The sequence below is a fragment of the Pararge aegeria genome, chromosome 4, assembly GCF_905163445.1.
Source record: "Pararge aegeria chromosome 4, ilParAegt1.1, whole genome shotgun sequence".
In the NCBI taxonomy this organism is placed as follows: Eukaryota; Metazoa; Arthropoda; class Insecta; order Lepidoptera; family Nymphalidae; genus Pararge; species Pararge aegeria.
This window is the reverse complement of record NC_053183.1, coordinates 12,816,089-12,838,978: the sequence shown is the minus strand read 5'-3', so window position 1 is coordinate 12,838,978 and position 22,890 is coordinate 12,816,089. Positions and strand designations below refer to the sequence as shown.

Below are 22,890 nucleotides of genomic sequence, written 5' to 3'. Positions count from 1 at the left end.
GCGAGACAAAACTAATACTAAGCGTTCTGAAGTTTGAATCATGGTCGAAAATTTCTATTGTATCACTGGAGTACATCTTAGGTGCATCTACATATCGATTAACCTCTATTAATATCCCACATTAGGCTGCTGCTATGCAATTGACAGCTTAAATTTCTCACAAGAAGGATGTTAACAGCGATTATAAATAAAAAAATACGCTTGCGTAGGCGTATTTTTCAAAACCTTTACTTACTGTACCTACTTTCCATAGTGTAGTTTGGAATCATAGTCCAAAATATATTATGTTAGCAGGAAGTTGGAGCGACAATAAATAAAAATTCGCCACTTTATGTTATTATTATTTTATTATTCCTAAAAAATAGTTTACATGTTCAGTCGGCATTCGTTACTATACACGCATGGTAACTTTTCTTGACGATCTCTTTAAAGTTACACCACAAAACAGAGATTTGAGAATTCTTTTAGGTTAAGAGATTAATATTAATCGACATAACAAGATGTTTAAATAAAAGCATTATTTAAATTTGGAATAGAATGATGGAAAAAGCGACTCATTCGACTACTTTTTTTTGAAAGTACGATGGTGTACAAACGTACAATAACTCAAAACTTGCTCTGAAAGAAACTGATAACCTTGTATGCAAAACACAACATCAATATCTAATACAATGACCTTTGGAGAAAAGGGTAACAAACATACACAAACAAATAACACACACACATCTTCTAAGCACGGAATACAACTTATAGCCTATTTCTGTAGTTGTGTAGAAAATCTGAAAATAACCATATTAAAAACTTTTTAATTTTTTTTTTATTCCACTAAGTACAAGTTAGCCCTCGCCTGCAATCTCACCTGGTGTGATGATTCAATCTATTATGGTAGCTGGCTAACCTTTTTGGGAGTATGGTTGTCATACCCCTAATCCGTCTTAACGCGACATCGTATTTAATAATATATATATATATAGTTTTCTTATTATATATATAGTATTATTTCAATAACAAAAGTAAGTATCTAGTGACAATGCTGAATCCGAGTATACCACTAGGTAGAAAATCTCACACCAGGCACCCAGTGGCGGTACTACCATACAAGCCGAAAAGCCGGGCTTGCGTTACAATAAATATCTCTTTTAAATTTTTCTCGACTATTCCGAAATGAAATTAACAAAATAATTAAAACTTGATAGCAATGAGGATATAAATATAAAGTTTAACTTTTGCTCAATAATGTATATACTCTTTGTCGACGTTACTGCAAGCACTACGTAACTCTGGCAGATAGACTCTGTGGTAGTAACCAGCCGAACGGCGCGGCGCCGCGCCGAACTATCACTACCGCGCTCTTCGCGTGTCTTCGTTCACGATCGGAGGTCCCGCTTTGTCTCGCTCACACTCATTTGCTTATAGGGGGCTTTAATTTTACTGCTCTCTCTCATAGAAATTTCAATGGATTTAGCAGAGACAATCTAGATTATTTAATAATTTAGTATGGAGAACGAATGCCAGATTGCGAGTTGAAGTTAGTGAAGATGAATTGAAACAACTTCATGCGTATAACACGCATGTTTGCGTTAGATTTAGTTGACACTTGACAGATTAATTAATGAATATTGATTAGTTAGAAGTTTATTATTGTTTTTTTGAGTTGAATAGTGCATTATACTGGTTTGTTTTCTCATAAATTAAGGTAAACGTTGTTAAATATGAGCTCAAATTGTGTGCAAATTGTTTCTGTGGCGAAATCAAAAAATAATTCGCGAACAACAGGTAATTTTTTTTAATTTCTTAAAAAAAAATACAGCTCTTTACTTCACCGGAACCTACGCCAGACTTGTATATTTCTCATACTAAGCCGATAAAAGACATCCATTAGGATCTCTTTGTTTGATTCTCCCATTCTAATAAATTGTTTGTTGGTATTGCATGTTTTTTTTTTTGATGAAAAGAATGGTTGGAACGCGGCTGGTTATGACATAAATTACCAGGCATCATAAAAATTAAAGAGAGCAGAACTCACAGAAACACTTGGAGTTCTATGATTATTTTTTAATTTTGGCAAACAGCGCATAGAAACTTCTTTATCCAACCAATTATCAATCGAAATTTTCAATCATAATTCGCGCGCTGACCTTAATCGTAGTGTTTTTCAGAGATTGTTGATATTGTTTATCATTTAGCACAACAATAATGGCGACTTAGAGATCATGACGAGTTAAATTGGTCCTTCAGGCAACTGGGCTTGCTCAGATTCAAAACCCTAGGAACGCCACTGCAGGCACCCAGTATACCGAGAGATGTGTGTGAAAGCCAGTTTCTTTAAAAGTATTTACCTATAACTTTAAAGTCGAAATTCTTTACTTCCATACATCCTATGCCATTATGACTGACTGTATTTAATGCTGGAGAGTGACTTGTCTCATATTATCGTCCGCCCTAAAAGAAGAGTCCTCTCATGCGACGGCCCATGCCCTGCCTGTCGTACAGCACGTTGAAACGGTTGACGAGCTGATTGATAGCGTTGCAGCCCTTTGTGATCGTACCCAAGGAGGTCATGAGGGCAACGTCGTTGCATTGCTAAAAAGGAATTTCATTTATTTGAGCATAAAACCGACTTTACAGTAAACACAAACTATTTTGGGTGGACTGAAGTAAGTGTATATGCCAACGTGGGAATATACAGTTTTAGGAATATAAAATGTACATTCGACGAAAACCAAGCAAATCTGCGCGGGTGCCACTTGTAATTTCTTCAATTGTTATGAAAGCAGGCAAGCATTTTTATTCAAGCATGGCACCTATACCGCGTTCATTGTCGTCTTTTAATACGCTTTTGGTTGGGATTACGCTCAATGGGATCTATTCCATGAAGGACCGAACACCTTTGAGAACATTATGGAGAACTCTCAGGTATGCAGGTTTCCTCAGGATTTTTTCCTTGATCGCTAAGGCGAGTGATATTTAAGTGGCTTAAAACGCACAAAGTGAAGTGGAAGTTCTACCCACTGAGCTATCACCGCTTCCATTTATCATAAATTATTTATTTTTGGTATTCAAATGAATTTTAGCTTATTAATAGACGACATGAAATAGTAGATAGTTGGTCAAACAAAAACTGAAATTTACCTTAAACCAACCTTAATCACATAAACATCGGCTTGCGCAAAGTTTATATCATCCGTGAGCGTTTCATTCGCAAAAATTAACCATCATTTGATTTTTATACAGTGCAAAATGAAGTTTAAATTGTGTTATATACTGTACAGTTCGCAAACCTAGTCTAATATTGCTGTAGTCAGTGGCATGCACAATATTATTGACCAGAGTAGGCATAAAGCTGGAAAATGGTATAAAATGGAAAAATTCTCCCCCCATTCGAGTTATATGAAATTTTAAGGGTAGGCAGTGCATTTGTGCATATACGTAATGCACGCCACTGTGCACAGTGTACAGTGTGTAAAATAATTAAAAAAAACTTACATTATAGAAGTGTGTGCGGAACTGTTGTGAGGTTAGCAGGGGGAGTCTGTTCGATAGGGCTTTTGCCTCTCTCAGCAGCGCAGGTCTGGGAGGAAGACTGCCATCGCGTATTGCACGCACTGTGGCCAACACCGCTCGTACACGCGAAACTAGCATTTTAATAGCCGACCGTTGAGCTGTTAGGTGTTCTGCCACTGTAACAATATAAGGAAAATGTTGTATTAATTTTATCAAAGGCTCAGTGATATATCTTAAACACATCTGGCCAACACTTATGCCCGTTTTCACTATGTTGCTCTGTTTATAGGATATGAATGTCTCATAAATCAGCAAATTATTACCATTTAAAAAACTCTTGGTTGTCGATTCCAACCAGCTCCAGCTATTTTTGTCAGCATTAAAATGCAACGAGTTAAATGCAATTTGCTTTGCAACAATATCATGTAGTTTGAAGTTTTAAATTTAGACAATAGTCGATTAAAATTTAGTGATAAAAATAGTATGAAACAATTTTTTTATGTAACTAATATTTACTTATGATTCTTAATTTTGTTTAAATAAAATGTTTTTAACAATTAATCGTCTAACTTGCATAATTAACGATCTCAAACAAATCTGGGATCGTGAACATCCTTACCCAAGCTGTTAAGCGCTGCTTCGCCAGAAGACACCCTAGCAACATGATCAACGCCGATCCTCTCTGCCTCCTCTGCTGCCAAGGTGTATGACAGAGGTGCAAGAAGCATGGTCGCTCGACCATTGACTACGTCAATAACTGACTCATACAGCACCACTGGTAGTTGCTGAAATGATAGTATTATTTATATAAGTATTAAATATTTATTAAGCATATTTATTATTAATATGAGCCTTGGGGTTCAACTATTTATAACCTGTGGTTTTACCAACGTTTTTCAAAAATACACTATAGACCAAAACGAGCTGATGTGCTCGACAATTGACGGACGGTTGAGCGATGGCTCCCTCGTCTGTAAATGCCAATAACTCACCCAGCACATCTGATTATAGTCTCGCGACTGATTGCAGATTTATAAAATTAAAAAAAAAAAAAAAAAAAACTATAGACCATAAGTTTCCTCAATAAATGAATAATAACTGGCAATTGACATGGTATTTAATGATCATCGTTACCATAACTAAACTAAGGCATTGAGGATTGTGTATAACTTATTGTTGGTAAAATAATACATGAAAGAACAATAGGCCGTAGCACCCCAGGTAAGCTTCTGACATCCAACCAACTCCACTGGTTCAGGACACAGTGCAGCAAACTTTATATGTCAAATCAAAGTCAAGTCAAATATTTCTTTATTCAAATAGGCACATAGATGGCACTTTTGATGCGTTATTGTATACAAAATGTGTACATAGCAGTGAGTAGTGATGGCGATAACTACAATCGTAAACTTAAAACTAAAGCTACGAGGGTTCCAATCGAGCCCTGGTCTAAGAAAAAGCCCACAACAAACTTAGCCAGGTGTTCTTTTTGTTATCACCATCTCACATTGTCATTAGAAAAAATTTAAGAAGCAACCTGGTTAGAGCAATTGTTTACACCCAAGCTTTTTTATCGTTTACTTAATCCTTTATACTATAATAGGACTTTTCTATAAGCTTTCGCTTAATACAAACTTATGCACTCGCTGGAGCTATGAATCCATACAATATGATGCTATGGGTGTAAAGATATCATGAAGGAGGCCCTAACCAGCTTCAACAAACAAAACAACAAAACTCCTACAACTATACTGAGTCTAACTCAGAACAGTCTTTGGGATTATAACAGGGCCCTGCATACTAAAGAAACACTTTCATAGGTATAAAAACAGTTTTCCATGCAGAGCAATACAAGTAATGGAGTATCCAACCAATGCCCAGCACATCTTGGCTCTATATATCTTGGAGCTACCTGGCCAATGCATCTGGCCAACAAAAAGTTTGAAAACAGGTCTAGAAAGAAATAAACACATCAAAAAAAATACATACATCTCCTTTAATGCCAGCTGGATTTAGCATTAGCATCACTGGACACTCATTTATATCACAAATTTGTCTGTGAACTGCAATGTCCCTTTCAGTGGGAGTGTCTCCAGTTGTGTACCAGCCCAGAAAGTCCATGTCAGAGAACACTTGTTTAACTGTAAGCCGAATATGTAATGGGATTAACTTATTTTATAAAAAAAGGAAAGTTACAATGTTACAATGTTACTTCAAGGACCTGAAGTTGGATGTTGTAGCAGTTCATACTCTTACCATATACAATGTCACCACCACTGAATTCCTAAAACTGGATTTGTATGTACATATTCAGTAAGACTAACTAATTAACACAACAATTTAGGTTTAATTTTTTAGTAACTGGCAACTGCTGTAATGCAAGAAAATCAAGTTACTTACAATCATTAAAAACAGAACAACATTAAATAAAATCTATAGATAACATTAAAAGTTATTCACTAATACTCAGTCAAGTAGTCATAAGTTAACATTATTTTAAAAACATGTTTAAACTCATGCTTAAGTCCATATAAAGCCAACTACACTACACTAAACCCTACTCTGCATGTGGGGCACTTTTCCTTTAATATTTTTAATATGCATCCAGTACTTACATTGTTCTTCCTTTAAATTGTAGTAATCTCTGTCTATAACAATATCACCATCGATAACACTAAAAACCAATTCGAAAGAGTTCATCACTTCTATGTTCCGGCCCTTTTGTTTGCCAATGAGAGCTCCAATAACTAAAAATAAATATTAAAATTAAAACATTTTTGCAATTGAATGATTAAGTTATGCCTATTGCCTCTTACGATTTGTTAAAGCTCTATTTTCATTACTTTTTAGTTCTCATGTTAAGATTACAAAACATGTTAAAATTCATTATATGTTTAATTATACACCATTTCACTTGATTACCTGCACCTTTGCCTATGTACAACATCACAAGTTACAAACTTTACTCACCTAGTCTACACAATACCCTGACCCAATGAAAAAGATAGATATAAGCCTGTTAAACAAACCATTCAAAGGGTCAATTTCGGAATTTGTAATTTCTAAATATTCTCTGGTTGGTCTGGAGGGAAGCTTCAGCCTTGGCTAGTTACTGACAAAGACATGCCACTAAGCAATTTGGCATTCCAGTATGATGTTGCATAGAAAATGATTAGGAGTATGATTTAAATATAACTGGCAAACTCCCTAATAGGTTAGCCCACTACTATCATCGACTGCATTATCACCATCAGGTGAGGTTGCAATCAAAGACTATCATAAATAATAAACAGTATAAAAAAACATATATAAAATTTTTGTATGTTTTTAACACAATTGTTTATTTTCATCATTTTAAATATTATTCTTAAAGTATTGGAAAGATTGTCCAAATTGTTAGAACGGTTAGAAGAAATTTACTGTAGTTAATAATACTACCTGTCTGTGGTGAACCTTCCTGTGCTCGTAACCTCGTCCAATGCTCAGAGACATTCATTATAACCAGCGGGTGGAGAGATACTGTAACTGAGCCTGATGTAGCAGTAGTTACAACCACGCTCTTGGTATTTCCAGTGGCAGGAGGAGCTGGGGATGTCGGATTTGGCAAATCTATCGGCGGTCCTGATGAAGCACTCTCCACTTCTACCTCCATTTCAAAATCAATTCGATCGGCACTAGACATGCTTAGTTTTATTAAATTTAACAAGTACTGAGAAATCGTCAGTGATGGAAAAACATGAATTTTGACTAAGACGAAAAAAACAGCAAAAATGTTATGTGTCTTACAGAATCAGCACAATAGATAGATGTAAGTAATCCTAAATTCACAGTTCACAGTTTCGCACTTCGCACCACCTTCACACTAATGTTGACGCCTGACGGTGACTTTGACAGATTTGTCGTTGTTGTTGTTTCTTTTTTTTTTAAGGGGTCCCGATCAGGTAAGGCAAAGATCGTTGACCATACAGCCAACGACCTTGGACCATACATGGATAAATAAGCAGTACCGAATAGAATAGTGAATACAGATATATCTCAGAGATTAGTTTCACAGACCAGTAAATAACTCATGCTGTGGTTCTTTGTGAAGTGTGAATCAAAATGTGTTTTCGTATTGTTGGCTAATCGTCGTAATAAATAATTATAGAATACAGAGAACCACGATAAAATAAAGCAAATTGATTTGTTACTTATATTCACTAAATCTACGCAGTCTGCGAAGGAATACGGCTGAACTGAAGTTGATCCACAGGTCAGCCAAACAACCACTATTGTTATAAAGTTCCCATCATGGCATCTGCAGCAGTAAAAGTAGCTGGCGCTGCTAAGGATATATCGCCCCTGTACTACAGAATTTTGTCCAAGTTCCCACAAAATTTCACTTTTTGTTTTGCCTATGGATCAGCTGTCAAGCCTCAAATAGGAAATGAGAAGAAACACAATATGATCGATCTTATATATTGTGTTGACAACTCGTACCGCTGGCATGGTGCTAACATCGAGATTAATCCATCACACTACTCTGCTCTTCGTTTTTTGGGCAAAGGATTTGTTGCAAGATTTCAAGAAAAGTGGGGTGCAAAGGTTTACTTTAACACACTGGTGGACATTAAGGAAGAAAATGTAACTATCAAGTATGGTGTTGTGTCCCAAAAAGACCTAATTGCTGATCTGCTTGATTGGAACAACTTGTATCTGGCAGGCAGACTTCATAAGCCAGTTGAGATTATCAAAAAAACAAACAGCTCTCAACTGCAGATTGCCCTCCAGTCGAATTTACGCTCTGCCGTTCATACAGCCCTTCTGATATTGCCGGAAACCTTTTCAGAATATGATTTTTATTTTGCAATATCTAATTTAAGTTATGCTGGAGATTTCCGCATGACCTTTGGTGAAAACAAAAATAAAGTTCGCAACATTGTCCAGCCACAATTGCTAAACTTCCGTGAACTTTATAGACCAATCTTGCAGCAATTCCATGCCTATGTAGATTTTCCAACTGGTGATGCTCAGTGTCATCAAGACATACATCCAGAAACAAAGTTGCACCATTTAATGCAGTTACCTATGGTTCCACAACAGAGAATAGTGAAATTCTGGAACCATGGAGGGCTTCAGCAGGATATGGAGGATGTTCTCCGTGCTGTTGCCTATGATATTGATTGTGCTGTAATTTTGAGGCAAATACTAAAAGACTTGGTATGGCAGTCTAGTGTGAGGCAGTCCCTGAAGGGTATTCCTACAGCCGGCATTCTTAAATCTATCCGTTACAGTGCTAAGAAAATAGCTAAAATGTTCTGATCAAATTATTTAAATAACATTTACTGTGAATAGTTTAGTTTAAGGAAAATAACAAAGTGTATAATAATAAATCTATTATGATGCTTAATTTAAAATTTGTTTTTATTCCATATAAGTTATTACCATTTATTTTTGATTTTAGGTGCAAATATGCTATCTGATGAATCAAGCAGTGATTCAGAAACTGGCAGGTTCAAAGGTCAAACAAAAAGCCAAGATGATAAATCACATAATTCAAGTTCAAAAAGAGATAACTTCCACATTAGACCAACAGGGCGAAACAGGAGATCTGCTGACAGATTTAATAGAGATGCAGATAGGAGGAGAAATGAAAGAGAGAAGTTTGAAAGGCAATTGGGAGATAGAAATAGATACTCCAGGTATTCTCCTATAAGAAGATATTCAAGAGATAGAAGTAGAGAAAGAAGTAAAAGATCCTCAGAAAGGCATAGAGACATAAGAAGAATAAGTTCGAGGTCCAGAGAGGACTCGGAGAGGACTAAATCAAACCCGAGAGAGACTAGAAGCAATAGTGAAGATAAACACAGGCATTCTAGATCTAGATCTCATAAATCGCCAGTAAAAATAAGGAATTTAAAAGATGATATCAAAGATATAGTTACAAAAAGAGATAGAAGTTCAAATAAAACTGAATTACAATCCAGTAAAGAAAAGTCAGTATCCCCAGAACCTGTAGTGAAGAAATCTGTTGTACATATACCCATATCTGAGACTTTTAGAAAGAAAAGTGAGAGCCCTATTTTAATTGAAGAACATGAGACCAGTGATGTTTCTGATGAAGTACAGCCTGGCTCATATTATAATATGATACCAGCAATTGTTAAAGAAAAATCTGAAGAATTAAAGAAAAAATCTGATGAGTCTAGTGAAATTGATTCTTCTGATGATGAGAGACTAAGAGCAAAGTTACTGAATTTAGAAAAAGAGTTGCAAAAAACTAAAAAAAAGAAACATAAAAAAAAGCATAAAAGAAAATCTTCAAAGTCTGATAAAGATAAACGTGAATCCTCAGCCTCTGTAGAAGTTACCAGTACGACAGATATTCCAGATGTTGTTATTGATTGTACTAAATTAATTGAAAGTGCTGAAGTTTCATCTACACAAAAAAATAACCTGAAAGAGAGTAGTGAAGAAGGTGAAATATTAAGTGATGACTCTCAAAGTGATATTGATCCCAATGACCTAAGACATAAACTTAAAAGATCAAAAACAACCCAAGATGAGCAAAATATAGATGTATGGGGGCCAGCACTGCCTCCACATTTAGAAAGGCGTATTATAAGAAGTACGACAGCTCCCATTGAAGGACCTTTATTACCACCTCATTTACAGAGGAAAGGTCATCAAAATATAGGTACATATAACAAACTTAGCTTATTGAATAAGTTTATGCTTATCCATTTTGTAAATGATTAATTATTATGGTTTGTTTTACAGGACCATCAATACCAGAAGATATGCGTAAAGTTTTGGCAGAAAACAGTGAAATAGTCCATGAAGTAATACATGACAGTTCAGATGAGGATGATGGTATAGGACCATTACCTGTAGGAGCTGAAAATAGGTGGTTGGAAGCCCACCAACATCTTGAAGAGAGAGCTATTGAGATAAAAATAAAAAAACTTGATGGGTATTCATTACAGAACTCAAATATCAAATCACGAGAACAATGGATGTTAGAACTACCAGAAGGCAAGACAAAGTATTTAGGTTTAGAAGCACGCAGTTTTAGGGCTAAAGCAGGGCCTGATATGTCTGACAGGTATGTAAAAGAAATATTACTAACAAATTAATAAATCTTTATATATATATTTCTTGTGTGCCACTTGTATGTCACTGAACTCCTAGACGGCTGGACCGATTTGAATGAATGTTTCGGTATGAGTTAGGGTGGCACCCTGGATTCTTTAGATTCACAAATGAGCCCGACAGATGGCGCTGGGGTCAGCTAGTAATATATAAAAATTACTGATAGACACTAAAGTCCCAGAAAACATACTAGGCGATAACCCATTCCTGAATGTTGTTAGGTCAAGGGTGAAGAAGCAAAATCTTCTCTATTAGTCTACAAGTATATCCTTTACTTTGTTATTCATGTTTTCATGTCTGAAGAATTCATTACGAAAACACTAATGAATTTATATGAGGCTAATATTATAACTGCTATAAGTAAGGTCATTTCTGGTAATTTCAAAGGTCAAGCTGGACGGACACCCCTGAAGATAAAGCTCGTAAGGCGTTAGGAATAGCAAAGGAAGAGGACAGCAATGTAACACTGCAAAGAGAAGCAAGAGAGCGTCACATCGCAAATCGGGATGAGGAGCAAGAGAAAGCTGCCAAGTAAAATCCTTTTGATTTTATTGATAACTAGACGTCCAGTTGTTAAGTATGGGTCGTAACGAAATGTTATATTAACGCATGCCGAGCGGTGATAGCGAATTGGGTAGGAGCTCGACTTCATTTTCGGAAAGCCGAGTTTGAATCCCAGCACGCACCTCTAACTTTTCTAAGTTATGTGCGTTTTAAATAATTGAAATATCACTTGCTCCAACGGTGAAGGAAAACATCGTGAGGAAACCTGCATGCCTGAGAGATCTGCATAATGTTCTCAGCGATGTGTGGAGTCCACAAATACGCCAGGGTTGACTTAACCCCTTCTCGTTTTCTGTAGTTGGCCGGTAATGGATTGATGGGATAATGGTAATGATGATGCCACGCGGGTACCTTCCTCATAGAAATTAACTCTACAAGACGGGTCCCGTAGTTAATAGAATCATCTTCAAACTATGCATGCTAAACAAAATGATTTAAATTGCAATATTTATTTACAAAACGTTATCTTAATACATATATTGAGTGGCATATGACATTTTTGTTTACTTTTTCAAAGAATTAATAAGATATGCCTTTTAACTTAAATTTTTCTAATTATTTATGACGTTAAATTCTTATTAATAATAGATAGACTTTGCTGACTTTTTTAAATCGACTAAAGAGCATTTTTTGACATTTTTTGTAGTACACGCTATAGTGCATTTTATTCTTCCGGCTGAAATTTTAATTTTTAATACTGAAATAACATACAGCCTATGTTACTTCTGAATGAGATAATTTTCTAATGGAAACAGATAATAATTAAAATCGTTTCAGTAGTTGATTACAATCAAAAAAATAAATCTTTCTACTTCATAATATATAATTATTGAGTGGAACTACAAACTTCAATTTTTGAGTCTCCAAAAAAATATACCTAAAATGTCCTATATTTTAAATCAGATATTAACTTTCAGAAAACACAAAAAGAAACATAAAAGAGAAGAAAGTTTATTGGATATGCATCAAAAGAAGCTAAAAAAGAAGAAAAAGGTAATAGTGTTAAATAAATAACACCAAAATAGTATTAACAAAACTGTTGTTTGTAAAATGGTATATTATTGTTTTTTTTCTGTATAATTTTACAGAAAGAAGAAAAAGACGAAGAGAAAAAAGAACGCCGTCCATTCAGCCGAGACCAGGACTTGCAAGTCAACCGTTTCGACGAAGCTCAAAAGAAATCCATTATCAAGAAAGCGCAAGGCCTTAATTCTAGATTTTCAAGCGGCGATGCTAAATATTTATAAGGAAACGCTACGCTGGAACGTATAGGTACCTATTTATGAAAAATGTACATGACATCGTTGATAGTTCCGTGACAATGATGATACCATAACAATCCAGAAACATATGAAAAGATAACACAACTGTAATTTTTTCAAATATGAAATTTTATAATTAGTGCAATATTCCATTACTAATGAGGAAAACGATGGTAATAACTACCAGCATGGCTAGCAATGGCAGGAGACAATTATATCCCCGGGGAAAGGATATAAATTTATCTTCTCCCACAGCTTTATCAACTCCCAGAGCACTGGTACACAAGTGGAAATAATATCCAAATAATATATGTGTATTAATAAACGTAGGTAAGCTTCTCCTATTCCATGTTCCGGGTATTTAGCAGGTGGGCACGTTAATTATATCCCTTGTCATAATCGGGGGATATAATTTTGATCTCCCGCCCGTGCTAGCCCTGCAGGGGGTTTTCTGCTTTCGGTTAAAACAGTTATTGACTTACCTTGACATCCTTATAATAATGTCCTTATAGTTCTGAAACAAGAGCGTCTACTTAATGAATACTGCTTCGAGCGGTATTAATAAACCGCCGGTTGGTTATTTACGTTTATTCATTAAAAGAAAGTTAGTTTAGCAAGTGTACTTACTCGGTATTTAAACATGTTATAATGTTGATGATGATGATGATGAGTTACTAAATATGGGGCAATCAACAAATATTATATATGAGCAATACAATGCATCATGCATTGCAATGTTACAATAGTTTACAATGAATTAATCCAGAACGAAATTTGCAGTACAGCAGTCTAGTAAAGCATAAACCATATAACCATTTTTAAGTTTCCATACAAGAACAGCATCAGGAATTCGAACTAACCTGAGCTATAGCGATTTTCGAAACGCATTATGCCACGAATTGGGCACTTCGTGTCTTAAACATTTTGCAAAATATATACGACCGACAGAAGAGCTGCAAGCATCGAAACGCAACGCATAATTTAGTCAAAATTTCCGACCTCCCAGAGCTTGAAAATTATAAGTTTTTTAAGTTACAAAACAGTTTCTCCTTAGTGAGACGAAACTTGCGCCCCGCTGCGGGTCGTTATATATATCTATATTAATTTCTGCTTATTTCACCAATATTTTAATAGAGCCCGAAATAAGTTTTTTTAGTCATCATCTTTTCTTTTTAGCCTTGTTGGTTTTAATAGCCTGTTCAGTAACGGATCACAAGGTCCCCGTCGGGTTGAAATCCCGGATCGGGCATGACACGGGGGTCATGCGTTAATCCGTCGGTACCGATAATAATCACTCACTATCAGTGGCGTGTACAGGGTTTTTGACCAGGGTATGCATAAAGTATGGGCTTGGCATAAAATGGAAAAATTCCCCTTCAATACGAAATATATAAAATCATTTGGGTATGCAGTGCTGCTTTTGGGCATATGAAGTGGACCTCACTGCTCACTATTAATATAAATATAAATTTATTAGTTCTGAACCCTAAATCCCTCTTCCCTCTAAGATAAGAGGGATGTGCCCAGCTATAGGACAATAATAACTTGATGATGATGATGATGATGATGAAAAAATCCTCTCAACTTTCTCACAAAACCGGGTAAACAATATGCACGGCGCTTAAGACTTTCATACCGCGTAATAACAATGTTAGCAAGGTACAGGGTATAACACTAACTCTATCTACGCGAAATTAGCTTCATATGTAACACATATGTCAAGTTATAATATGTCAGATCAAGCCTAACGCACAGTTATGCCGCTTCCATGCCACATAAGCCGGGTCCAAATTTGTAACGTGTGAACGCCATCCATATCATACTATCTCGATCGAATGTCAAATTATCCAGTTGTGTCATAGCTTTTCTTTGGTGGCCAAAACCGACTGGATATGGGACGAACTGTATCGCTTATCCATATCATACAATATATTGTGCGAACATCATAAGCTTCGGCGTTATGGATACGTTGATCGATTCGGGAAAATGACACATAGTTACTATCTGAATCCGGCTTAATATGTGAATTGACTATTATATTATAAGGCTTTGACTTCTTGTGGAATTTTGAATGCATATTTTAGCTGTCATTTCGAAATATTTTTCAGTTTGATTTGATTTGCGCATATTGACTGCAATTCTACTTAGCATAATATTTATGGAACAAAAGAAAATGTTATCCTCTATACCCAAGTAAGTATTAATAAACAGTGACAATTACTCGATAATTTTTCTTGGGGTGATTTTGGATATAGGTAATTAACAATTAATTATTTAATTATTTTAACTTCACTTTATGCACGTGAGGAATGCTATGAAAAGATAATCGCGAATAGTATAATTAACGACTGTCGTAATGCAATGATGATTGTTTTATATAAATAGGAATTTGGTTATTTTTTAACATTTAAGTTTAGTAATGGCCTACTATGTATACATTTAAAGAAAACGGTCTTTTAACAACCTAACATCGAATAAGCTGGCTTACTTGCCGGTGTGGAATGAAAAAAAATATAGTGAATGTACACAAAAATTTAAACACTTCGTTTAGCCGGATTCACATTAGAGTACTGTGTGGTATTCTTAAGAACACGATAGAAGGTCCGTCTTAACCTCATATGAAATTATGTGCACTATATTATGATGCACAGTGCACACGTATCAAGACTGATTCATATAAAATGCATGTCTCTGGCATTAATGTGAGCCCGGTGTTATTTTATCTCATGCATTGAATTTTATATAGGTTAATAAGAATAGGCTATTAAGTAATTCGTGTTGTTACATTTGATGCATTAATGTATAAAAATTTTGTAAATAGACACGAGATTTTCAACTGTATCAGACTATTTCTTTAGCGGGAATCCTCTACTTTGATCACTTTAAATTACTGAATCGCCATGTTATTATAAATATAATCGCCATGCAAGTCTCCCAATTGCAAGCTATAGGCGAAAGCAAAAATTTCCTTATAATCCGTCTAGTCGGTAAGCTCACAAACAGATGGTATCATTTTTATTTAAGACCATTAGCCCATTTCACAAAGCGGTGATAGGCTGGTATTGGACTGCAGCCTCTCTAAGGTTCGATCCCTGGTTCGAGTACCTCTTTATTATTCAGAGTTTTATGTACGTTTTAAGAAAATTAATTACCTTATTAAATAAAATAAATAAACAAAACTATAAGAAAATTATAATCATTTAATCACAATACATTCAATAATAATTCATTAGCTAATATTTTTGGATGGAAGCATTAAAGGTGGACAACGTTGGCTGGCACCTTTAGAATGCAACAGCTGTAGTGGTGCTGATGCTTTTGGTAACTTGAGCTGATGCACAAACTTTGATCTTCGAATTCTCGCAACAAAGGGGCTCGTCGGCTGTCATGTCTGCGTAGGTCCAGGGCTTATCGCATGCTTGGTAAAATGCTGAAAGCTAAGATAAAAATCTTTAATATTCAGTTGTGTACCTGAAGTAAGTACTTACCTACCTAAGTTTTATCAAAAGGCACGAAACGGAACTATTAAATAATTTAAAAAAGAATGTCTTTGCATCGTATACCGGAACGCGATTGGCTCCTATTTGCCATACCACTTCTTAACATGTTTTTTTATTTATACAAAAGCTTAAATAGCGGTACCCCGTGACTATGTCCGCGTACAACTTCTGAGAACTAAACATCCGCTATTCTACTCAATACAACCCGACCCAACGCTTCGCATCGCCCGTCCGTCCTATTCATTAGATGGCTCGGCTTCTCAGGTTTGTAACGTGATGTTGAATTGCCTATAACCATCCTCAAGATTTGGGCTATCAAAAAAGATTTTGTCAAATCCAACTACTTAGGTACCTACTTAGATCAAGGGCTCCGTGCCTGTAAAAACCAAACTCTTCAACTTAACATTAGTATGGATAGGTATTATACAGGTACGCTCACCTTAAGCTCATTAACGTCGCCAAGTCTATAACACAGGATCTCGGGTCCCTTGGCCTTTGTAGCCGTGGCTAACGCGAGGCAGAGACTCTTGCAAGTGGTCTCGCCTTCATCAGTGCAGACCACAACTAGTCCTGGCGACTGTGATAGAAGGGGAGCCTCCTCTGCACGAGGAGTTGAGGTAGGGAATCCACCGCACGTGCAATTGCCTCTAACGCCATCGGTGAACGCTCCTGAGCTGGATAAGTGGAATATAAAATTTGCTACCAATCATCTCTCATTATTAGACGAGACGTCACGGATTTTGCTCTGTACACTAAACTTACTTAATATTTATGCACTGAACTAACTTAAACGTGTGGCGCAACTAGTATAATATGTAGACTAGTGTAGGTACCGTCCAAACGGTTTTGCAATCTACCCCGATATTGAGATAGAGCTCTGATTCACAAAATTAGAATAATTTTGTAAATCTGAGTTGAAAGAGATTCCGTAGAGCTTTAAATTCGTAGAGTACCGCATAGTGACATATTAAAATAATGACAGCACTAATATTTGAAGCGAAGCAGAAAGTATTGATATGGACAAGGTGCAAGGATTTATTATTGTTCTTTATAGGGTAAACTCTACAAAGTGTACCCTCTTCGAATTGTGATAATCAAAAGAGCAGTATTCAAATCATAAAATATTATACGAAGTCTCTTCATGGCTTATGCCGCGTAAAGACAGATATACCGCGAGGCACCGTAAGGATCTGCATCCCTACGTGGTCGCGTATCGCTTCGCATCTTCGTTTCTGATCTGGAATGCTCTTCCAGCTTCCATTTTCCCCAGTTTCTACAATATGAGTACCATCAAATCAAGAGTGAATAAGCATCTTCTAGGCAAGCGCGCTCCATCATCCTTAGGCTGCATCATCGCTTACTATCAGGTGTGATTGCAGTCAAGCGCTCGTCTATAAAAAAAAAAAATACACACGGACATGAGGAAATTCATAATTACCTATTGGTAGCAATTGTTTCTCCATAAGCTATTCCTAGAAACACAAAGTAGACGTACAAGCTTCTTGATGACATGTTGTCGCAGGAAACAAACAAGCAAGACTAATGAACTGGAATTTGCTGGGGTGTTACTTAAATACTTGAACTTCTGTAAGTCAGTAGGGCGACCACAAAGAATTGAGGAACAATAAAAATTCAAATTTATAACGGTCTTTATTAGTGACCAAGTTAATCCTGCGAATCTCCACATTACTAGTCTTTCTGGAAGACTACTTAAATACCCAATGTTAAGTGATATTCGAATTCGACCCAAATAATTTGAAGCTTGTGGCAAATAACTGTGGAATGATCGATCGAAACGATCTTAAGATTCTGTGAGACCTTTGAACTATGCTTAAGAATGTAAGTATCCATTTAGTAGATCTACCTTTCAGTTATTTCGGATATTATCCTTTTTTAATTATAAAAAAGGATGGGCGTACAAAAAGGAGAGGTAAATATAATTTTTAGTGCGCTACATCTATAGCTATAATCTTAAAATAGGAATAAGTAGTTATAAATTATGCTTATCCGACTTAATCGAACAAAAGGTGGCGATAAACATTAAAGAATCATACCAAAATCGTTATTTTATAAGTCCTCACTCTGGTTTGCACTTTTATTTTTCACCCTATGTGATATATATAAGATTTTTCTGATAAAAAGCACCACCAACAGGCATTGGAGACTCGTGGTGGGTCTATGCTGTAAAACCCCCCCTACAAGCCCTTCGTTATTAGGATGATGATGACTGTAGCTACGAGTTGGCACTATACCAGATACTCTTAACTTATGGACGTCTTATTGATAATGGTACAATGTTTTGGCGTGTATATACGATCAGTTGTTATGATAGTATCAGTTGTACAATAAGCAGTCACAGGTCTTGTTTCAGTTGTTTAGGAAGAGGCGGACACTGATGTTCTGAGTGTACCTTTACATCTTTTTGTATTATATTAACGTTTTTAATATGGTATCTATTATCCATATATCATCCATATATATAGGTATCTATCTATTAGCTTCCGATAACAATTTATAAAAATAAGTAGGTATGATAATATGATAAAAATCGGAAAGGTTCTATACCTAGAACCTACATAATAAGTATCTAACTCCTAATAAAGAACGCTGGTACCATCGTCACCACCAAAGCAAACGGTCAAATTCGAAGTCCGACGAGACTTTACGGAGGCTTTTCGAAGTTCGGATACACTGTGGAAGAAACATCATGGGGTAACCTGCATCACTTAGAGTTCACCTTAATGTTCACAAAGGCGCGTGAAGTTTACCAATTCGTACTTGGCTAGCGTGCACTACGGCCTAAACCCTTCTAGAGTCCACTGTTCGATCCTCAGTTTTAATCATACAATCACTTCTCGTCGCTCTCTTTATATTAAGGCGATGTCGGTCCATTATGCGATATTCATTCGTTCATTACACAAACTACTTATATTGGTATAAACTATTGCTCAAGCCAGCTTGCATTTTGCATGCAATGTGAGATGATAATAACAAAAATAATATCCGTCTTAGTTTGTGGGCTTTTTTTTGTGATCCCTGGGGATCAATGTAACACAATAAATTACCCCAATGTTGAGCAGTCTATAATATATACATAAGATTTTGTCTTCTTATTTTTATTACCATACTAGCTCATACCCGCGACTTCGTTCGCGTGCATTAAAGTTTTGATTTCCCGGGATAAAAGGTAGCCTAGTTTCTTTTCCATGTCAAACCATTTGATCTAAATTCGTTCAGCTGTTTTTACGTTATTGGTTAACAAACATCCACACTTTCACATTTATAAAATAGGGTAAAGGGACTGGCTAATTCTCGGGATACAATATTTTTAAATAAAAGAGGTTTTACTCGAAAAATAATTGTTATATTTCATCAAGCTATACATAATGCTTGGAAGTATGGAACATTATCTCTGTGGGGCTGGGCATGGTTTTGGAATTTTTCCTAAAAGGCCTTGAATTTCTTTCTTTTCATCATAACTCTTCCACATTTCATACAAATTAATGATAGTTCTCACTATTTCTTGGATCTATAACAAAAAGAATAGTAAAAGTTAATAGTTGTCACAACCTTTACAGTTCTAGCATTTTTTTAATGCCTGTATTTAATTTAATATAATAATACAAATGCTTTGTACGCATACAATTTGGTTATTATTCAAAACAAAAATTTTACCTACTTTATTTTTTACTAGCTGTTTCTTTCGTGTTTATTACGGAATTTTACGAATCCCTTGGGAACCGTTTGTTTCCTGATATAAAAAGTAGCCTATCTTACGCTCCATCCTTTTCACTAACTCCATTCCAAAAATCAAGTTATGGTGTGAAGGAATAACAAACAGACAAAATTTTGCATTCATAATATTAGTTTGAATTGTTTTTTTAAGATTTTACTGAATATGAAATATTGACTAATAGTTACTAGACTTTATTTAACTTACTTTATCCATATCAACGTTAAGCTCAGCGAACCATGGCTTTAGGTTCTCTTTACCGAGCATCACACAAGCAATATGAAGAGCACTTATAGCAATCTGAAAATGATAATTACATTTTTATCCTAAAGCTCCTGGATGTTAACAAAACTATTATGCCTACAACAAATAACTTACAAATAAATATTGATCTTGTCATAAAAAAGATTTCTCACAATCATCCTAGACAGACACAAATATTACTAATAATTGCAAATGAGTGTTATTTTTGAATTGACTCACAGGCAATCTAGGCCCATAAAAACATGGAATAACTTGCTCTCAGATGGAATACAGAATACAGTAGGGGCATATCAGAATGTGAATGTATTACTATATTAATAATACAAAGATAGAACAGTATGTCTTATTATTACAGTTAGTTTCAGGCATTTTAAGGGAAAAGTTGTTGCAGTAAAGCTGCTGGGCATGTCAACATATTTAGTTACCTGAACCTTGTTCTTAACCTACTCTGAGAGATAATAAAATAAAGTTAGTAAGAAAGTTAAATTTGTATAAAACATTACCTGGTAAGGAGGATAAAGTAAGCTGACATCAGTTCGCAGTGAATCATTAACGATTCTCCAAGCATATGTGAGAATTTGATCATCTTGTACTTGTGTGTGTATATCTTGCACAAATAATAACAAAGGTCGATATGGTTGGTAGACAATTAAACAACAATCCAAATTTTCAAGTAAATAAAATTCACACTCTAATATGTGGTTTGTCCTGTAAGGAAACTCCTGTTGTCCATATGCATAGCTGAATTTGTTCTTAATTACTGTTTGACATGTGGTTATTAGTCTTGAATTAGAAATTACACCAAATTCTTCTACTTTAGACGCTAGGAACACACAAGTGGGCGCTAAAAGTAACGGGTCTATACATTTTAATGAATTTCTAGCATAGAATCTTTTAAAATAAACGGTAGCAGTTGCTATGACTTGCTGTCGAAGTTTAAGCTGTTCCCCTAATACTTGTATGATGCTTGCGAAAAAGTTAAATACTTTTTGGTACTCCTCCTCAGTCAGCTTTGCTAAGTCATGTTGTCTATCTCTAAACAGATCTTGTTTATCGAGTATCCATTGTTGATGATGTGAACTTTGCCAAAAGTTACCAGCCATTGTCAAGATCAGATTTTATGGAATTTTCACTATTTCTATAACTATTTAGTATAATATCATTAAAACATATCTTATAGGTTTTGTTAAAAAAATAACAGTTGTCGTTTCTAGTGCTACTTTAATTTAAGGTAAATATAAAACTTTTATTTACATTCATATTTTAACACCGATTCTTTCAATTCAATTCTTGTTTATGGCTTTTGTCTGCGCCAACTGGGCACAAGGTATTTCGCCAATGTCTTGTAGATGAAGAAGGCACGAAGGAGATTGATCGGTGAAACTAATGAAAAGTTAATTTTGAATTTGTACCAAGAAATAGTTGTTATTAGCTAGTTAGCTCTTTAACCTAAGGACACAGACAACACATGCATATATATCTTACACGGATATTTTTTGTACATTATACTTTAATTTTATTACTTACTATATATTTACATAAAAATCTACAATAAGGACTGAAAACAAACATTAAAAAACATTTAACACTCAAAGGACGGGGGACTTTGGGAGGAAGAATGGTGGGATTATGAAGGTTAACTCATGTTTCTTGGGACGTAAACTTTTACAGTTCCACTGTAGCAGGGTTATTGGGCCCATTTTGGAGTAGTTTAAAAAGTTGGCTTAAGTTTTTGGCAACGTTGGGCGGTAAGGGAATTTCACTACATGGAGCGACAATACTAAGTAGAAATTCGGAGATAAACTCAAGCATTTTACCTTGGGAGGGAGGGTTCTCAACATTGTTGTTGAGAGCGCATCCATTAGGAAGGGATGAGGAGTAATCACCGACAATAGTCTGAACAGCTTTTTTATCGTAGCCCTTTGCTAGAGGAGCTCGGGGACGAGGAGAGCGGAAAACTGTTTGCCGGTAGGAGGTTTTGGAGGAAGTTACATTAGTAGGAGTAAACATTTCTTTTGTTATCTCAGCATAGGACCTGCGGACAGGAGGAAACTGAGATGATGCTTCAATGTAAGATTTATTATTCTGAGACATGACCATTTTAATAGATTGCTGCCTGGAGAATTCTGGGCAGTCTTTATCAGTAGCAAAATGACTACCAGAGCAGTGTAAACATGTAGATAATTCCTTGATGACCAAACATGAGTCACCTGTATGGGGCTGAGCACATCTGTAGCATCTGGGCTTAGATCTGCAGATTGTTTTAATGTGGCCAAAACGGCAGCAGTTCTGGCACTGTATTGTTGGAAGTTTATATGTTTCAACTGGCAGTGAGGTGTGGTATGAATATACCTTAGCAGGAAGCATTTGCCCCCTGAAGGTTAGGACAACAGATTGGGTAGGCACCCAAGTGATGACACCCTCTGTGACAGATTTTCTGTTCAGTCGCCTTGATTTCAGAACCTCACCACAGCCAGGCGGGAGCTCTAGCGAATCAACAAGCTCGTCCATCGACCAGTCCACGGGAACTCCTTTCACCAGCCCCATTCTGGTTATGTTGTATGTGGGAATTATAGCTCTATATTTGCATAACTTCAAAACTGGACTAACCAGAAAGTTGTTGGCAGCTTGGGCAGAAGTAAACTCTACAGTAATTTTGTTGCGGCCTATATTTTTGACGCCGTCGTGGATAATTGAACCAATTTTGTGTTTGTGCAAGAATTGACCGAAATTTATAGCCCGTAATGACGCTCCAGAGGATGGGTCCTCCACTTCCCGTGAGACTTGGACGATAAAAGGCCCATTATCATCGTCAGAGTATGACTTGGCGCCTTCGGTGAAGGAAGGATGTATGTAAAGGCTTTGAACGGATGGGTTTACCTGAGTAGGATCAGTTATAGTTTTTTTGGCCGCATATACGTTGGTATCCTCT

General features: G+C 35.9%; 4 protein-coding genes across 6 annotated transcripts; 1 reads left to right on the top strand and 3 right to left on the bottom strand.

Moving 5' to 3' along the window:
• Positions 1-2,274: 2,274 nt before the first annotated feature.
• On the bottom strand, positions 2,275-7,372 carry LOC120623382 (COP9 signalosome complex subunit 6). 2 transcript variants are annotated; one of them, XM_039889384.1, is made up of 7 exons: positions 7,282-7,372; positions 6,943-7,247; positions 6,120-6,251; positions 5,494-5,645; positions 4,124-4,289; positions 3,487-3,680; positions 2,275-2,583 (listed from the first exon to the last, which is right to left on the bottom strand). In XM_039889384.1, the coding sequence occupies exons 2-7, from the start codon at positions 7,184-7,186 to the stop codon at positions 2,443-2,445; spliced, it is 1,029 nt and encodes a 342-aa protein (XP_039745318.1). In that variant the 5' UTR covers positions 7,187-7,247; positions 7,282-7,372; the 3' UTR covers positions 2,275-2,442. The 2 variants fall into 2 exon arrangements, with proteins under 2 accessions (XP_039745318.1, XP_039745317.1); XM_039889383.1 differs by having other exon boundaries at positions 6,943-7,372.
• Positions 7,373-7,571: 199 nt separating this feature from the next.
• LOC120637634 (serine/threonine-protein kinase prpf4B) lies at positions 7,572-12,782 on the top strand. Of its 2 annotated transcripts, none has more exons than XM_039909544.1 (6): positions 7,572-7,756; positions 8,948-10,180; positions 10,264-10,588; positions 11,023-11,166; positions 12,117-12,192; positions 12,288-12,782. In XM_039909544.1, the coding sequence occupies exons 2-6, from the start codon at positions 8,956-8,958 to the stop codon at positions 12,444-12,446; spliced, it is 1,929 nt and encodes a 642-aa protein (XP_039765478.1). In that variant the 5' UTR covers positions 7,572-7,756; positions 8,948-8,955; the 3' UTR covers positions 12,447-12,782. The 2 variants fall into 2 exon arrangements, with proteins under 2 accessions (XP_039765478.1, XP_039765479.1); XM_039909545.1 differs by having other exon boundaries at positions 7,572-8,770.
• A 2,934-nt stretch (positions 12,783-15,716) lies between these two features.
• LOC120623246 lies at positions 15,717-17,510 on the bottom strand. The gene is made up of 3 exons (XM_039889164.1): positions 17,400-17,510; positions 16,401-16,635; positions 15,717-15,898 (listed from the first exon to the last, which is right to left on the bottom strand). The coding sequence occupies exons 1-3, from the start codon at positions 17,471-17,473 to the stop codon at positions 15,746-15,748; spliced, it is 462 nt and encodes a 153-aa protein (XP_039745098.1). The 5' UTR covers positions 17,474-17,510; the 3' UTR covers positions 15,717-15,745.
• A 1,793-nt stretch (positions 17,511-19,303) lies between these two features.
• On the bottom strand, positions 19,304-21,230 carry LOC120637796 (cyclin-C). Its single transcript, XM_039909813.1, has 3 exons — positions 20,462-21,230; positions 19,902-19,994; positions 19,304-19,490 (listed from the first exon to the last, which is right to left on the bottom strand). The coding sequence occupies exons 1-3, from the start codon at positions 21,059-21,061 to the stop codon at positions 19,368-19,370; spliced, it is 816 nt and encodes a 271-aa protein (XP_039765747.1). The 5' UTR covers positions 21,062-21,230; the 3' UTR covers positions 19,304-19,367.
• Between the last annotated feature and the right edge of the window lie 1,660 nt (positions 21,231-22,890).

Bases quoted from the DNA above. Each gene is read 5' to 3' on its own strand.
- LOC120623382 (XM_039889383.1), bottom strand. From the start codon at position 7,186: ATGTCTAGTGCCGATCGAATTGATTTTGAAATGGAGGTAGAAGTGGAG. The intron at 5,646-6,119 runs GTAAGTACTGGA...TTCGGCTTACAG, and splicing joins CAATTTAAAGGAAGAACAAT to TTAAACAAGTGTTCTCTGAC. The intron at 2,584-3,486 runs GTAAGTTTTTTT...ATTCCTTTTTAG, and splicing joins TCCGCACACACTTCTATAAT to CAATGCAACGACGTTGCCCT.
- LOC120637796 (XM_039909813.1), bottom strand. From the start codon at position 21,061: ATGGCTGGTAACTTTTGGCAAAGTTCACATCATCAACAATGGATACTC. The intron at 19,995-20,461 runs GTAATGTTTTAT...TATCATTTTCAG, and splicing joins TACTTTATCCTCCTTACCAG to ATTGCTATAAGTGCTCTTCA. The intron at 19,491-19,901 runs GTAAGTTAAATA...TTTTTGTTATAG, and splicing joins TTAACGTTGATATGGATAAA to ATCCAAGAAATAGTGAGAAC.
- LOC120637634 (XM_039909545.1), top strand. From the start codon at position 7,795: ATGGCATCTGCAGCAGTAAAAGTAGCTGGCGCTGCTAAGGATATATCG. The intron at 8,771-8,947 runs GTTACAGTGCTA...TTTTGATTTTAG, and splicing joins CGGCATTCTTAAATCTATCC to GTGCAAATATGCTATCTGAT. The intron at 10,589-11,022 runs GTATGTAAAAGA...GTAATTTCAAAG, and splicing joins GGGCCTGATATGTCTGACAG to GTCAAGCTGGACGGACACCC.
- LOC120623246 (XM_039889164.1), bottom strand. From the start codon at position 17,473: ATGTCATCAAGAAGCTTGTACGTCTACTTTGTGTTTCTAGGAATAGCT. The intron at 16,636-17,399 runs GTAATTATGAAT...CCACTTATCCAG, and splicing joins GAAACAATTGCTACCAATAG to CTCAGGAGCGTTCACCGATG. The intron at 15,899-16,400 runs GTGAGCGTACCT...TTTTTATCTTAG, and splicing joins GCGACGTTAATGAGCTTAAG to CTTTCAGCATTTTACCAAGC.